The 18,868-nt window shown below is 35.7% G+C and overlaps 1 protein-coding gene across 1 annotated transcript in view; it reads left to right on the top strand.

The window, feature by feature from the left end:
* Positions 1 to 14,458: 14,458 nt before the first annotated feature.
* LOC131844847 (neurotrophin 1-like) overlaps positions 14,459 to 18,868 on the top strand; it is a 31,534-nt gene continuing 27,124 nt past the window's right edge. The window contains 1 exon segment of the mRNA XM_059193828.1: positions 14,459 to 14,978. Coding sequence (XP_059049811.1) covers positions 14,502 to 14,978 — 477 coding nt within the window. The 5' untranslated portion in view covers positions 14,459 to 14,501.

An 18,868-nucleotide genomic window follows, 5' to 3' on the forward strand; every position in this document is an offset into this window, starting at 1 on the left:
GTAAAATAGTAGGTGGTACAAATGATAACTCAACTAAGATAGGTATAAATAATACACGCAAATATACATAAATACGTAGAGATACGTAGAGACGTTATGGATATGAAATTTCGGATACGGATAGGTTTCGGATATAGGAATGATTGGTATACCGGATACGGATACGGATGCGGATATGAAATAATTTCGGATTATCCGTTAGTTTCGTATAATTTCGGTTACGGATATTAATTTTTTAAGGAATTTCAAAAGTAAAATACAAATAGCTAATAAAACGGTTTTATTCATATGTCAACATTTGGTAGAAATTACAATTAGCCTCAATTAGGCTGCGCCCCTATCAGATATTATCCGAAACTTTTATTTCGTATTCGGTTACGGTTACGAATTTTTTTTTCGGATATCCGATAGTTTCGGTTACAGTTACGGACTCCCTAACATCCCTGATAAATATATATAAACAAACATATGTACATACCTACATAAACATACATAAACTTAATAATACACATATCCATGGAAAATCTGAAGGAAAGGGAACTATAAGAAAAGGAAAAGTAGAACTAAAGGGAAAGGAAATAAATTTTTACTGATTACAAATATATAGATAATTTTTTTTTGTAAATACATACATATTGTACATAGAAAACACCCAGACCGATATAAACAATCATACTCAGGAATGTTTGTGCCGTGCGAGGAATCGAACCCACGACCATTGGACGTAAAGCGGTGTGCTACACCGCTATACCACCGAGGTCATCTATAGAGGTATATAATTACATTAGCTACCTATAAATTATGTAAGTAGTAAATCTCGAAACTGTCTATTACTAGATACCTAACTAAACGTACGAAGGTAAATACTTGGTTAATAAAATTCTGCGGTTTTTCATTATATTTGCATTCTCACTTTCCTCATTATAGAAGTATTGTTTGTAATGAATTTGAATGTAGCAATATATATAGTAACTGCATATACAGGTTGTTTATATTTGTATCTATACGTATAAATAAATAATTAAATAATTTTGCTTAGAATTTATTCCTTATATAATAATCTATATTATATAAATACAATTATACATATACTTTTTATATAATATATAATCTTTCAATTACCTAAAATTAATTACATTAATACATACAATAAAAAAAAACAGATAAAAAAAACACCTAAAAGTTAATTGCTATGATTGTCCCGTATCGTACCCGGCTTAAAGGTTCCCATAACGCTCGCAGCATTTCCACGTTGAATTGCTAGGGAAATCCTTTGCGCCAGATACAATCCGGAACGTCGATCATGGCCTCTGTCGACAATGCGCCGCCCCAACTCGTTTTGCTTTGTTTTTTAACATCCTAAATTTGTTATATAGCAAATAGCAATCTTACCAAACATTGATGATTATGCAGGCGCTCCATCACAAAAATCAGTAAATTATATGTCAACGTAGTATAATAAAAGTGGAGAAATGGGGAATAACGGATAAGGTAAGTGAACTGTATGGAAAGAAATAAGGAATGCACGTACCTGCGACTGTAGAGAGGGTGTATTCTTGCACAGCTGCTGCACTCAAATCAAAATTTCAATCACTACTTTTTATGTAATTGCAATTCAAATTCAAAATTCAAAATTTTTTATACATGTAAATCATTTTAGCTGCTTATGAATGTAATTTTTTTTCTATTATACTTTATAGGGATGCACGTACCTGCGACTGTAGAGAGGGTGTATTCTTGCACAACTGCTGCACTCGACGAATACAGGCACGCATACAATCAAAACTTACTTATTTTAATGTCAATATTATAGTAATTAATTTAAAGCGGAGCCCTCGGGGCGAGATGTCACCATTCAGTCTTAGTTAGTAGACGAGGCAATTTTTTTCGGACTACTCTAATGCTGTTGGCCGCAGCTGAGCTTTACAGCTTCAACGGACGATAGGGGACGAGTGCAGATGGCACTCCAAACCCGCGGAAGGACTTATGGAACAGCTGAAGGCCAACTGTCGCCTGACGGATACGACTTTAGTCTGAGGGCACCGCTAGCGGTTCGAACCTCGGCTCAGGCCGTCGTAATATCGATCCCAGTTTGAATTGGACGGGGGATCGATCAGAGGGTGGATCAATCGGAGGGACGAGACAATCGAGTGATCTCGGTTTACATAATGTGCGCGGGAAAGGGATGAAGATATGGGGAATGATACCATATCACTTGATATGTTTAAAAATGGCGCAAACAAGCAATTTAATAATACACAATTTATTTATAAGCGTACATGGTATTAAAAACTAGCTATTAATAGTTTCTTATTATCATTTTGCTAGACAAGTTCAAAGTCACTCAGAGGGCAATGGAGAGGGCTATCCTCGGAGTTACTCTGCGTGATCGAATCAGAAATGAGGAGATCCGCAGAATAACCAGAGTGACTGACATAGCCCGAAGAATTGCGAAACTAAAGTGGCAATGAGCAGGGCATAAAGCACGTAGGACAGATACCCTACCGTCCAATGTCAAACGAGCTTACAACTACTATACATATATAACTTGCTGTCCCGGCAAACGTTGTTTTCTCTTAAAAAAAAAAACAATTAGGGGTGGACTACCCAAATATTAGACTATTTAGGGGGATGAAAAATAGATGTTGGCAGATTCTCAGACCTACTCAATACGCTCATAAAATTTCATGAGAATCGGTCAAGCCGTTTCGTAGGAGTATGGGAACGAAAACTGTGAAACGAGAATTTTATATATAAGATATTACTAGTTTTTACCGGGGATTAATTCGGCGTGGAATATATCTTTATTTTTAATAAAATATATATAACATAAATGTTTTAAATAAAATTCGCTTATGTTGCACCTTATAACACTAGTTTACAACTAGTGAAAGTACCATTAAAATCGGTCTTGCAGTTTCAGAAATACAAAAACAAACAGACAGATAAGGTATTTTTATATATATTCCTCATATTTTCATATTCATGAAATCCTTTTTATTTGAAACTACAAACAGAGAACAAATTTATTTATTTGTATAAATAAAATTCATTATAGTACTATGCATGCAATTCCAATTATAAATAGAATAGAATAGAATAGAATAGAAAGTCATTTATTCAAATAAACTTAATTTAAGCACTTTTGAATAGTCACAACAATTTGTTTTTTATCTACCACTCGTTCGGAAAGCTGTCTCATCACAAGAAGAACGAGCAAGAAACTTGTGTGTATAAAGGTTAAGATATCAATATCTCCTTGTTACTTCACCATTCCTTTAAAACAAATCTTACAAAGCAAGCTTCTTGGCAGTTCAAATAGCTAAAATAAAGATACCTAAGCACTTTCTTCTTCTCATACTTCGTTCTTGTCAGAACGGTCATGGTCTTTACGTAGTGGGATGTGAGGCTGATGTAATCCACCGCACGACAGCTCGCCATTTGTCTCTACTGTCTGCCATTCTGGTACACTCGTGGAGTGGACCGCCTATTGCTGCTTTGATTTGGTCGGTCCATCGCATGGGTGATCGTCCACAGGGTCTAGTACCATCAACTCTACCCTGTATGACAAGTCGCTCTATGGATGCGTTGTTTTTTCGTGAAACGTGACTGAAGAAGTTAATAAAGCGTGATTGTGTTATTGCTGATAGACGCTGTGTAATGCCGAATTCATCGAGTACAGAAATATTTGTTCTAAGTTCGGTCCATGATACCCAAAGCATTCTTCTCCAGCACCACATTTCGTACAGCCTAACCTAAGCACTTTACACAAATACAAATACAGTATTTAATTTAATCAACCTGTATATAAAAAGGTACTTGTAGAACCAACCCCGCCATTGCTCAACGCTCCCCATGATAAACTGTGCGGTTAACGAAAGTGTTACGTAGTTTCGCGCATGCATTTTACTGTTAAAGTTTATAGAATGCTAACTGTATATTGCGGCTTTACCCGTGGTACCAGTCTAATAATGTAGATATTTGTTGGGGAAGGAATTTATGTACACATATATTTTGAGATCATCCATCTATAATTTCTTTTTTTATAGGTTCGTGCTCTAGTTAATTTGTTTTGATTATTTGATAGATAGATAAATTCTTTATTCACAATTACAGATACATAAGATACATGAGGTACAGAAAAAACACGAATAAATAAAAGAAATGTAGGTGACTTTATGTGCCGCAAAAGTGAAAAGGCAGCCAACTCAGCATAATGTTACAGATAACTGCAGCGCTGATATTCTGTTGGCTCCTTACTTATACTGTACTTATAACTAAAAAAATTACATAAATATTAAACTTCGAGCTCTTTATCAAAATATATAAAGTATGAATAAACTGTAAATAATGTAATTAATTATGTTATTAAACTATTTATACTACATAAATACTATAACAAGGATTACACATATATTGATATGGTGAAAGGCTCCGCGAGACTGATGATATTTCATTTATTTACAAGAGCAACACTCAATTTCTTGCTTATTCTTCTTGTAATGCTTTCCGAATGCGTTGTAGAATAAAAAAGAAACTGGACTATTCAAAAGTGTTTATATCAAGTATTCGAATAAATTTCTTTTCTATTCTATGTGTACCTTGGTAGGAGACCAGAACAATATTCCAACTTATTGATATACCTAATATATTGTCAGGTTTCTTACTGAATAGGCAGAGAAAATTCGTACTCGGCTTACATTCTTACACAGAACCCTTGTTTTATTCCCTATCGTAACTCGTCATATACTGAGGGAAATAGGTAATTGTTAGTAATGTGGAATGATCTCATTGCTAGCAATACACCATGTCAGGTTGACCTCCACGCGGTTCCCCCTGGAAACCATCGTGATAAATTCTTCGTGAATTTGTCACAATGGGCTAACTGACCTGACCACATACTCATCTTATCGTCTTCCACTGGTGCCCCGCCAGCGTAAACCGTTAGCGCAGGCGAGTGCACCATTCCATAATCACCCGTAAAAAAATCTCGTCGTATACTTACACTCCAATTCCAGAAATACTTGACTACAAATTCTTGACTTAAGTAAAAAATTTTCATAAAGATAGCTTACATAAATATTGAGAAAAATATGTTCTTATTGAGGGTTGTCACCTCTAATACTCCCTTAGGGGTTAGAGACATCATCTGCCATCATTTAAGGAGGATGAGGTCGGTACTTGGCGCGGGTGGTGTCCGCGAACGCCACTGGAAGAGGAGGCTGCAGAGCCTGCGCTGCCAGGTCCACGGCGGAATCGGTTCCGTGGATCTGGCGCTGGTAGCGAGCAGAGGACAGCTTGGGGTTTATTTTTTTGTGTATGATAATGGACCTGCTTGTGCTAATGGCCTAAGCTGGTGGGGCACCAGTGGAGATGATAAGATGAGTATGAGGTCAAGTCAGTTAGCCCATTGTGACAAATTCACCATGAATTCATCACGATCGTTTCCAGGGAGAACCGCGTGGAGGTCGACCTAACAAGGTACATTGCTAGCAATGGGATTTACTAGTTCCCATTGCTAACAATCCCCTTCCCCCCGCTTGGGGTTTAGTAGGAGTCCAGCAGTATTCATTCGCCTCTGACGAGGCGGGCGGACCTTCAATGCGGATTTACCTAAATAGAAAAAAGGTTAGGGCTAGGGTCATGAAACTAACCATGTTCTTTCTTGAAGAAAAATTACAAAGAGAAGATAAAATTACTTTAATATATACCCTATGCAGATTTCATATGATAAACTGGGCAGATCTTTTAGGAAAATATTATCTCTGTTCTATAAAATGTCAGTGACGAAATTGATTAATTTCAATAAAATAAAAACTGAAAAGCCCGTAAATATAAATCTAATACTTTTTATATTTCAACAATATTACCGGTTGTTATCTATTTATCTACGGTCAATGCCTAGACTCAATATAATTTGTGCAACAGTGCAGAAAGAGATAAATTCAAAACAATATTTTTTCTTAGTTTCATCATCTTTGACGTTTCATAATATTTTTATTTACAGGAAATGAAAGTAAAAAAATATATAAATAGCGCCATTATGCGCGAATCGATTATTAGGAGACTACCTCGGTGATCTAGTGGTTTAGCACACCGCTTTACTTGTGATGATCGCAGGTTCGATTCCTCGCACGGTGCAATCATTTGAATACATCAGTATGATTGGTCTGTGTATTAAGTCAAAGTGCCCAGTGCTCATATGGCTCCATGCCTATGGCAGGGAAAAGAAAATCTGTGACCCGATCAGAATAAAAGGGGGGTGCCTATTTCTTCCGACTGCCCGTCCTTTCTCTATGAACGGTCTGCTTGTCGGTCAACCGTTAAGAATGTCGTCGATAATGAAAAGAAATTGTTTTATAATGTAAAATATAATTAGTAAAGTTTCTATCTAGTTGTCCATCTTTTTACCTGTCGTATTCGTTTCTTGTCAATTGTTCTGGCTGTCCTAGTTACGTCTTATAAGCGGCCAGCAAGCAGTCCTGTCAAAGTGGCCGCAACACCCTATATTACTGGAGCGGGAACACAACTACTATTTTAATAAAAACCAAATACTAGTAAAAATGTGTATTCTTCCCAAAAGGGCTCACAGCGAGAAGTAACAAAACAATATTAGTTCGTCAAAAGTGGCATATAAAAAATAGATATAAAAAATATAAAGTTTATAAAAAGAATGGTAGACAATCTGCCAGCAACATCCTACCTCTCCTACATAGTCTATTGGTAATTTTATTATATATACTTTACTGCACTTGCAATAATATCAAATAAAACGATGTGATACAAAAACGTGAGCAAGTGTGGGCTTATCTCTGAAAGAGATCTCTTCCAGCCGACCTAACACTGTGACAGAGGTGGTAGTTAAAGACGACGATAGTGCGTTAGTTTAAAAAAAACATACAAACACTTACTAAAATATATAAACGACAATTTTATGAAAGGACAAAACAAACAAAATCCTTCTAGTCAGAAATAATGACAAAATTAGGTTATTTTTTCAGACAGATATTGTAATATAATTTCCTATAGCACTGTGTTAAATTGTAAACGATGTTAGCAATGTTACTTGTTTATTTGTATGGATTCAATTATATTGTAACACCAACGGGAGGCGAGGCTAAACGGTTTGACTGAAATAAGAAAACAAATATGATCACGACTAAATTCCTAAGCGAATAGTGATCATTTTTTATACTATTTGGTATGACAAATATGATGGGTGCCCGGTTATATTTGCGACTATCTATTACCAGCAAATTTAACAACAGAAAGGGTTAAATCTACCAAAGGATACAGTATATCCTTTGAGAGTTTGAATGTATTAATTATTAGATGTTTTCAATTTAATTAAAGTTAATTCCAGAGTCGACACCAATATAAGTACAAATTGTAAATAAACTGGCTTAAAAAAAAGAAATTCAGTTGAGTTTCTTGCCAATTCTTCTCAACTGAATTTGTATATTGATCTGGACGGTAGGAAGGAAAAATTTTAATATAAAAATTTGACGTAATAAGTAATAAGCGGCTAAAATGTCCTACATGAGTAATTATTTTTGATTTGATTTGATGTAATAAATATCTTATAAATATAATAAACGTGCAAGTTTGGAAGTATGAAGAATATATTGATGGATGAATGTTTGTTACTCTTTCACACAAAAACCGAACGAATTTCGATGAAGCTTTACAGTAATATATATAGTTTATGCATCAGAATAACATATAGTACAATAACATAAATCTATAAATTTCATGCAACCACGGGCACAGCTAATAAATAATATTTCGAAAATAAAACTAGCTATCTGCGAGTGAAAGTTCCGCAAAAATCGGTACAGCGGTTTCACAGATTAGCAAGAACAAAAAAAACAGAGACAAAAATTTGTAAATTTATTTTTTTGATGTAAGTACAGTATACCTACAGTATAGTTGTATAGTATAGTATACTTTTAAATGCATTTAGTGAAATGCTGTCGATTTGAAATTACAAACAGACATTTAAATTTTATTATTTGTATAGATATTAATGGCTATTAAAATCAAAGTCAATAACATTCATTCATTAGAACTGGTTTAGCCAATGGATGTCAATATTATTACTATATGTAATACTCATATCTATAATATATAAAGCTGCATTACGGTGACTCACTCACTGATTGACATAGTTGTTCTCCCAGAAGGAGCGTCCGGGGGTCGAGACGATGTATGGGGGAAATGTTCCTTTGGCTAGGGTGACCACGAGAAAATTCCGAAATTTGGGAAAATCCAAGATGGCGGACAAAGATGGCGGCTAACTTTTACAGTTTCGCTCGGATCGATTCCGTTCAAAGAGTGATTTGGCACGTCTCGGCGGGACCCAGAATATGGCGTAAAAACAAAAAATTAAAATCCAAGATGGCGGCGAAAAAATTGCCAAAAACTGGTTGAAAATTTTCTAGGGTTTCAAAAACCGAAATTCCCAGGGTAGTTGCGGGGGTGCTGGCGACACCGGTTGTAGGGCATAGGAAACTCGAAGGATCCGACCTCTAGGGAAAATTATGAAATTTCGAAAATCCAAGATGGCCGCCGAGTTGGGGGCGTGTGAAATTGGTCCTAAAAATCCGGATTATTTTCAAAGTCATTTTTTAGGTACAGGGCAACCCCGCAGCGAGTCGGCTTCTATGGGGCGATGATGGGTCTCGGTATAAAGTATTGCCAGCGCTAAAAAGAATTCCCGAATTTGGGGTAATTTGGGAGAAATGGTCCAAAAAGTGGGAAAAAATTTTTTCGACATTTTTGACAAAAGAAGCATCAAGGCCTATCGAGAAACATCCCCTAAAGGGTTTTAGGTGGGTTTTGTTGGAATTTGCTGGCAACACCCATACATGGTATGACCAAAATAGAAATTGGGGTGTCTCTCCAAAAACTGAAAAAGGGTACTTGCGGGGATGCTACCGATCCCTATTGTAGGGCATTGGGAGGCTGAAAGACTCGGCCTCTAGGGAAAATTATGAAATTTCAGAAATCCAAGATGGCGGCCAAGCTATGGGAGATTTAGTTTTTGGAAAAATTTTAGGATATTTTCAATCGCGTTTTTGCTGCACATGGCAACCCCGTAGCTAAACGCCACCTACTGACATGGGTAAGTCTCAGTAAGAAGATTTGCCAGGGCTAAAAATTTTCCCCGATTTTGGGTTAAATTTGGAGAAAAGTCCCATAAAGTGGGAAAAATTTTTTTCGACATTTTAAATGAAAAAGTCTTGTTGGTCTACCAAAAATCGTCCCCTGAAGGGGTTTAGGTGGATTTTGTCAGAATTTGCTGGCAACACCCATACATCATGGGACAAATTTTGAAATTGAGGTCTAGCTTCAAAAACTGAAATTGATAGGGTACCTACGAGTGTGCTAGCTCAACGCACTGTACGGCGTCGGATAGCCGAAGGACTCGGCCTCTAGGGAAAATTATGAAATTTTAGAAATCCAAGATGGCGGCAGAGATAGGGGAGTTTTGCTTTTCGGATAAAATTTGGGACATTTTTAAATGTTGTTTTAGGACACATGGCAACCCCGCAGCGAGTCGACTTCTATGGAGAGATGATGTGTCTCAACACAAAGTATTACCTGGTATAAAAATTTTCCCCGATTTTAGGGTAATTTTTGAGATAGGTCCTAAAAAGTGGGAAAATTTTTTTTGGACATTTCAAACAAAAGAATGATGAAAATCTGTCAAAAACAATCCCCCTATTGAGTTTAGGTGTTTTTTGTCAGAATTATCTGGCAACACCTTACATCAGTTTTCTTAGAGAATAGAACTAGAAGGAGTCGCTGAGGCTCTATACAATGTATGAACGAAATGTTTCTGTCACTAGGGTGAATATGTCAAAAGTATTAAAAAGTAAAAATCTAAGATGGCGGCCGAGTTAGGGTACTTAATTTATGTTGACAATTTTAGGGACTTTTTAAAATTCAATTTTGGGGTACAATTAATCCCTGACGCGAGTTGACTTCTATAGAGCAATGGAAACTCTCGGTGGAAAATTTTACCTGGTCTAAAAATTTTCCCCGATTTTGGGGTAATTTCGGAGAAAAGTAAAAAAACGTGGGAATTTTTTTTTTCGTTAATTTGAACAAAACAGTGATGAGCATTGGTTCAAAATCATCCCCCAAAGGATCCTAGGTGGTTTTTGTCAAAATCATCTGGCAGCACCACACATCGATTTTCATAGTAAACCGTACTAAGGAACTAGAGGTGTAACCTGGGCCCTGTACAATGTATATATGAAGTGTTTCTGTCACCAAAATGTATGTGTTAAAAGTATTTAAAAAGGAAAAATCCAAGATGGCGGCCGAATTAGGATACTTTATTTATTATGACAATTTTAAGGTCTTTTTAGTAAATTCAGTTTTGTGGCACCTATCAACCCTGCAGCGAACTGACTTCTATTGAGGAATGGAAACTCTCGGTGCGAAGTATTAACTAATTTTCATAGTAAACAGTACTAAGGAAGTACTAGAAGGAGTCACCTTACATCTGTACAATGTATGGACAAAATGTTTCTGTCACCAAAGTGGATAAGTTAAAAGTATTTAAAAAAGGAAAAATCCAAGGTGGCGGCCGAGTTTGAGTATTTTTTCTCTGATGATAAATTTACCTGGCTTCCCTGCAGCGAGTCGACCTTTATTGAGCCGTGGTAGATTTCGGTTCGAAATATTACCTAGGTTACAAATGTTCCCCGTTTTTTGGGTAATTTTGCAAACCCAAAATGTGGGATTTTTTTTTCGACAAACTATATATAAGAGCAACGGAGATCTATAATAAATATCATTTTAATAGTTATATGCGATTTTTTGTAAAATTAGGTGGCAACACCATGCATCGATTTTCGTAAAAAGTAATATTTACTAAGGACCCACTAGAAGGATCGTGTCTCTGTACAATATATGGACGAAAAAGGAAAAATGGTATGAAAATTTTCCCCGATTTTGGGTAATTTAGAAGACAAGTCCAAAATGTGGGATTTTTTTTTCGATATTTCAAACAAAATAATGATGGATATCTGTCAAAAATCATCCCCTTATTGGTTTTTGTCACAATTATTTGGCAACATCTTAGATCAGTTTTCTTAGGGAATAGTACAAGAAGAAGTCACCGAGACTCTACATAATGTATGGACGAAATGTTTCTGTTATTAGGGTGAATACGTCAAAAGTATTAAGAAGTAAAAATCCAAGATGGCGGCCGAGTTAGGGTACTTTTTTAAATTCAATTTTCGCGCGTACCCATCGTCACTGCAGCGAGTTGACTTTTATGGAACAGTGGAAACTCTGGGTACGAAGCACTATCTGGTCTAAAAATTTTCCCCGATTTTAAAGTAGAAGTAAAAAAAAACGTGGAATTTTTTGTTTCATCATTTTAGACCAAACAATGATGACGATCTGTCAAAAATAATCCCCAAGGGGTCTTAGGTGTTTTTTGTTAAAATGAGCTGGCAACACCATATATAGATTTCCATTGTAAACAGTACTTAGGAACTACTAGAAGGAGTTACCTTGGCTCTGTACAATGTATGGACGAAATGTTTCTCACCAAGGTGTATATGTTAAAACAACTATTTAAAATGGAATCATTCAAGATGGCGGCCGAGTTAGGGTACTTTATTCCCGATGACAAGTTTAGGGACGTTTTAAAACTCATTTTTGGGGTAGTATTTTATTTCTTACAGCAAGTTACTTCTATGGAGCAAAGACGTGAAGTATTATATAGGCTACAAATTTTCCCCGATTTTTGGGTAATTTTGCAAACCTTAAATGTGGGAATTTTTTTTCGACATTTAAACATAAAAGTGACGGGTATCTATAATAAATCTCATCTTAATAGTTTTATGCAATTTTTTGTAAAATTAGGGGGCAACACCATGCATAGATTTTCGTAGAAAGTAATATTTACTAAGGAACCGACCGAATATTTTAAAAGGACCGTGTCTCTGTACATTATATGGACGAAATATATCTGTCGTCATGTAATATATACGTCAGAAGTATCAAAATGGAAAAATCCAAGATGGTCGCCGAGGTTGGCTTTGAACAAAATTTGGAAGATTTTTTTATTTTGGTACATTGTAACCATGCAGCGAGTCCGCTTTTATGGGATGGCATTGAATCTTAGTATTGCCAGCGCTAAAAACTTTCTCCGATTTTAATATTTATGATATTTTAATTAAAAGAGTGTTGAGTGGTTATTATCAAAATTATTTGGAAAACTTTACTATGAAAACCGATGTAAGTTTGATACATCGGTTTTCATAGTAAACTATTAGAAGGAGTTGACAATGTATGGACGAAATGTTTTTGTCACCCGGGTAGCTAAGCCAAAATAAAAAAAAATAAAAAGTCGAAATGGTATATAGAAAGGTAGGTTAGGTTAGGTTTTGTATTGCGACTCTTACAGTAGAAATTATGGCCTCAGAATAATATAGTAAACAAAAAAGTAGGTTAGGTTAGGTTTTGTATTATGATTTCTACATTATAAACTGTGAACCCAAATTAATATAGTATACAGAAAGGTAGGTAATGTGAGGTTTTGTATTGTGCCTATTGCAATAAAAATTAAAGCCACAGGTCGAAATGGTATACTGAAAGTTACGTTTGGTTAGGATTTCTATTGCGACTCTTACAGTAGAAATTATGCCCTCAGAATAATATAGTAAACAAAAAGGTAGGTTAATCTCTACATTAAAAACTTATATATATAGTATACAGAAAGGTAGGTTAGGTTAGGTTTTGTATTGTGAACATTACAACATAAAGTTTTGCCACACTGTTACAATTTGAAGTCACATGAATGATTTCGTATCAAAACAGACAACTCTACTTGCCAACCAAGTCTATTCGAAATGAAAACCGTCTTCACAAAAAAAATCAGCGACAACGCCTCGCGGGCCTCTTGAGGCCCGCGCACACACGCACCCTCTAGTTCTAATTATAACAGTCACTACATTATATATTTTTATAAATGAATGAAAATGGAATGATTCAATCACCTGCGCGATTCTGTACTAGTGTCCGGCCGGCATATACCGTATAAGCCGGCGGGACACTAGTACAGTATCATAGAATCAGAATGAAGTCAGGACATCGACAGGAATTCATCCCCACACGCTAGAACCTGTGGTCTCGAACAATGCGGTTTCAGAGGAGCTTCCTCCCACATACACTTATATTGTAGAAGTAATCACCTGCTCAGGTTTTATGGTGAGACTACAGCATAAGATTTTTTTAAGAAGTTAATGTTCCTTATGGGTCGGCAACGCACACGTTACTGTTTACCATCAAGAGGGCAGTATGATTATATCTATAAAAAAAAATTGAGCAGATTTTTTTTATTGTAATTATTACACTTGTTAATTATTATTTATTATTATTAATTATTACAAATCATATAATATCAATAATCAAAAATCATATAATCATATTATAATATAAAATATTACTACGATTGTGACATAATAATATAATAATATGGATGAATGGAAGCGAAAAACATATTACGCCGACCCCAAATAAATGGGATAAGGAAGAAGCAGATGATGATGATGATGATGATGTGATATAATAATATAATGCTGGGATAGACAGACGGACGCATTGATAGACAAAAATTCACCATAAACACTCCGTTTTAAGTAAAATCACTGTGATTAAAAACTATAAAAATGTATTTGTAAATCTCAACATGTACAGGAGAATAACTGAAACATTAAACATGACTGTTTTACACTTAAAATGAAATATTATTCCCAAAATAGAAATGACAGACTTCAAAAACCCCAATGATATAACATGTTTTAATTCAACAATGTTATTTTTGCCGTCACCAAATCTATTCATATTAAGTCATTGAAAGGGAAAGCTGTATGCAAACGAGTTTTATGGGCCGCAACTGTAACTTGTAGATACTTATTCGAATACTATCCATGGCTTTCGTAATAATTTGATAACACCATTTAACCGTGAAAGCATTTTTACGCATCGAAAAAATCAAGTATCGACAATGCAAATCACTACAAAAAACACAACCGACGCCGAAATTGCCCGTCAACTCTATTTTTAAAACGAATAAGGTATAGTCTTGATTAAATTTTAAAATAACAATGGTAAATATAAGTTTGCCGATTTGCCAAACTATACAGTACGTAATCCTTTGTGCTTTGTGATGGTGCGATGTAGTGACATTGATAATTAGATGACTTATCATAATCTAAACAACGGTGACCCTAAGGTGGTGAAAGTTGGCAGTTCCGGTATAATCTGACACCTGTAAATATGAGAGATGAGATCTGTGTGTGTGAGAACGCGCATGCATTCATTCTACGGTGAATCGAGGAAGGCAACGCGCGCGCACCTCGTTCTTACAACGGCAGGGACAAACGCGATTTTCTATGTTAATAATGTGAAAATGATTATGTGTGCTCCTTAAATAGATTATTTAAAAATTATGACATTGAGTTGAATCGTTTAAAATGGCGTACAAAGTAGTATCGTTATTTGTAATTTTATGTATAGTGAGGGGAGAGGACAAGATTAAAGACTTTGAGTTCCAGAGCGATCCGGATGAAATGATGATAGCCCAGGAGTCTAGGTATTATCAGACTATAGTCAAACCTCCAGTGAAGATACTAAAACCTGTGGGGGTCACTAATTCCCACAGACCCCAATATAATATAGACTCTATAGAAGATGAACCGTTATTTGAGAAGCAAGCGTTAACAACAAGAAGAACAATTAATTACACTCCGTCTTACAAACTGAGATCTAAGGAAGGGATGATAAAAGACGCGGTGATGAAGGCAATGGAAAGGAAGGACCACGTTGGCAAGTTTGCGCAGATCCTCCCCATCATCAGAGCGATGTCGGGAAACCAGAGAGTGGCGCTGGCGTCTCTGGTAGCCAGCCAAGTCACGACACCTCCAGGTAGAGCGCCGTTGAATTTAGCGCAGGTAAGATAAATTATTACTTAATAAAATGTAACTTATAATGATATTTACTTAACTTAACTTCATAATATATTGAACCTTATTATATTACGGAATAAATAGAATACATATACATATTTATATAATATATATATATATCTTGCTAGTTATTTATATGTATTAGCAAATTTAAAATAGCTCTCGCTAATACCCCACTACGCTTTCTGCTTCTACCCTAAGGTTAGCTGGGAGAGAATGCCATACGGCTTTCAGCTCGCCTCTTGTACAACATTTTTTTTTATTCAATAAAGAATAAATAAATAAATAAATAAAATATTTTTAATAGCAAACTATGAAATCTTTGATGTAAAAGAGATACTCAAACAAAAAATAAAACATACCAATAGTTTTACATATAATTTAATTTATGTATTTTACAATGGATTTAATCAAAGTAAATATGGAATTAATAACATATAGTTATTAATCAAGATACATAAAGTATTGTATAATGATTAACTAGTTAAATACCACATTATTTATAAAAAAATATCAGTAAACATTTATTAATTTACTGATAAAACTGTAATTCAACAATAAGCGGCAGGCGTGTATATTTAGAATAAATATACATTAAGCAAGATCTATGTATCTTATATATAAAATTCTGTTGTCACAATGTTAGTTACCATACTCCTCCGAAACAGCTTGACCGATTTTTATGAAATTTTATATGCATATTCAGTAGTTCTGAGAATCGGCTACTATCTATTTTTCATACCCCTAAGTGATAAGGGTTCTCCACCCCTAGCAATTGTGTTTTATTTTTGGTCAATTTTTTTTAATTAAAAATACATACAACCCTAAATTTTCACCCTTTTATCACAAAACCCCTATTTTTTAGAGCGATTTGAATTTATATTTAAGGCTAGTAAGTATAGAAACTTCTGTCATTTGGCTTTCTCTGTCTAACCTGTAGGACCTGGAGTTAATACAACCATCACAAATATTACCATACTGTTATGTATGTATAATTTATGGGGACGTAGTATAATGCCTCTAATACGCCCCTCCGATCGATCCCCCGTCCAATTCAAACGGGGATCGAAATTACGACGGCCTGAGCCGAGGTTCGAACCCCTAGTGGTGCCCTCAGACAGTTGGCCTTCAGCCGCTCCATAAGTCCTTCCGCGGGTTTGGAGTACAATCTGCACTCGCCCCCTAACGTCCGGTGAAGCTGTAAAGGCCAGCTGCGGCCAACAGTATTAGAGTAGTACGAAAAAAAAAGCCTATAATAGGGAGGAAAATGATTATTAGTAACTAGCTACCTGCCCCGGCTTCGCCCGGGTGTACACCCGTATTATAAGCCGGAAAACTTTAAAACTACGCAATGGATTTTGAAAACGCTTCAAAATCCATTGCGTAGTTTTAAAGACTTAAGCATATATAGGGACAGACAGACAGCGACGTTGTAACTTTGTGTTTATATACATTAATACTATTGATTACCATACAGTACGTATAATTTATATAATGTAGTATAATGCCTATGAAGGGGATTGTTAGTAATATGGACTGATGATCTCATTGCTAGCAATGCACCATGTCAGGTTGATCTCCATGCGGTTCCCCTGAAAACCAGCGTGATAAATTCCTGGTGAATTTGTCACGATGGGCTAACTGACCTGACTTCATGCTCATCTTATCGTCTTCCACTGGTGCCCCGCCAGCGTAAACCGTTAGCGCAGGCGGATGCACCATTCCATTATCATCCATAAAAAAAAGGAAAAGGATTGTAGACTTAGCCAGCAATGTGCCATTTATAAGGTTGACTTCCACGCGGTTCCCCCTGGAAACCATCGTGGTAAATTCCTGGTGAATTTTCACGATGGGCTAACTGCCCTGACCTCATGCTCATCTTATCATCCTTCTCATTTTAACATCCACTGATGCTCAATCAGTGTAAATCCCTAAACGCTTGCACTATTCCATTAACATCCGTTAAAAAAAATCTGTAATAATATATTCCTCACAAGTCAATAAGATAATGTCATGCTCTATTAATTAACCGCAGAAATCACGATACTGTGAGTTTAACATCAACTGTAAACTATCTGAGAATAGAAATGAGGTCTGTGAATATAAGTACTTCATTTCCATAATGATTATCAGTCTTATTAATATTACTAGCTGTACCCGCTACTTCGTTCGCGTGGAACTTAACTTTATTTTTCGAAAATAAAAGTAATTTAAGTTACTCCTTATTACATTATCTATCTGCCAAAAAAAGTTCCGTCAAAATCGGTTCAGCCATTTCAGAGATTAGCCGGAACAAACAGACCGACAGACAGACAGACAGACAAAAATTTTAAAAAGTGGTTTTTGTGTATGTACCGTATTTATATTCATATGCATGTAGTAAAAAACAGTTATTTCAATATTACAAACAGACACTTCAATTTTATTTATATGTATGTATGTATATATGAAGACATAATTGTTAAAAAAGCCTTAATATTTATATAATTACTAGCTGTCCCGGCAAACAATGTTTTGCCTTATAATAAAAAAATTTGAGGGTGGACTACACCTAACATTTAGGGGGATGAAAAATAGATGTTGGCCGATTCTCAGACCTACTCAATACGCTCACAAAATTTCATGAGAATCGGTCAAGCCGTTTCGGAGGAGTATGGGAACGAAAACTGTGACACGAGAATTTTATATATTAGATAACAACTATATTTATTGCACATATTATATGTTAATACGTATATTGCAAAAATGTTATCCAGAGGGGCTGAAGTGGTGTTGGGAAAGTGGGGGGAAGGTATATTTGGTTTTTACCCCTCCTCAAAAATAAGATCGCGGCTGCCCATAACCATGTTCTGAAAGATCGTAAGTTTCAATTGGAGGTTGTGAGTTTCACTGCCTCAGCCAAACAGTGAATAAATTTTATTTTCTTAATAAACAAATAAAGAAAATAAATCCAAGATATTGAATCAATGTAAATAAAGAAAAGATGGCAACCGGTTCTCTCAGAGTTATGCAATATTACGACACTGTTATAATTATTACAACTAATTAATTATGTAACAAACTTGACGCGATCGGATGGACTGATCTCAAAATGACGGAAGTGTATTGCACCTATAAATCTATACTAATACTAGCTTTTGCCCGCGGCTTCGCTCGCGTAGTAGTAAGTATTATTATTAATTAGGTGTAGTTTTTGCGGCTCTACTTTTTGTTTAGCGTGTGTAAAAAAATTAGTAGCAAGCAAAATCTAAGAAGATTTATACGAACTTTCATCCCCTATTTTATCCCCTTGGGGGTAGAATTAATCAAAATCATTTCTTAGCTGATGCCTACATCATAACATCTACCTGCATGCCAAATTTCAGCCCGATCCGTCCAGTGGTTTGGGCTGTGCGTTGATAGATCACTATGTCAGTCACCTTTGAGTTATATATATTTAGAAGATAGAAGATTACAATGCTGAAGAGTTTATTTGTTTGTAAGAACCCGCTAATCTCAGGAACTACTGGTTCGAATTGAAAAATTATTTTTGTGTTGTATAATCCATTTGTTGAGGAAGACTTTAAGCTATATAACATTACGCTGCGACCAATAGGAGCGGAGCTGCAATGAAAAATATTGCATGGGGAAAGGAAATGCAAACGAAGTAGCGCGGATCCACTAGTTGTGATTATCTATATAAATGTAAGACAGAATTGGAGTCGTGTCGTATCAAGGTTTAAAGCATATGATGGAAGATCGTAGAAAGTGTCAAGAGCTCCACCGACAAGAGCATCGCTAATTAAATTATGAATGAATGAATTAACTTGTTAACCGGATTTGTAGACACTAACACAAATTCCGTGGCGCTGCCCGTCTATTCGCATAATATTCAC

Source organism: Achroia grisella, unplaced genomic scaffold, assembly GCF_030625045.1.
Source record: "Achroia grisella isolate CSIRO2021 unplaced genomic scaffold, CSIRO_AGI_Agris_v1 utg4142, whole genome shotgun sequence".
Classification (NCBI taxonomy): domain Eukaryota; kingdom Metazoa; phylum Arthropoda; class Insecta; order Lepidoptera; family Pyralidae; genus Achroia; species Achroia grisella.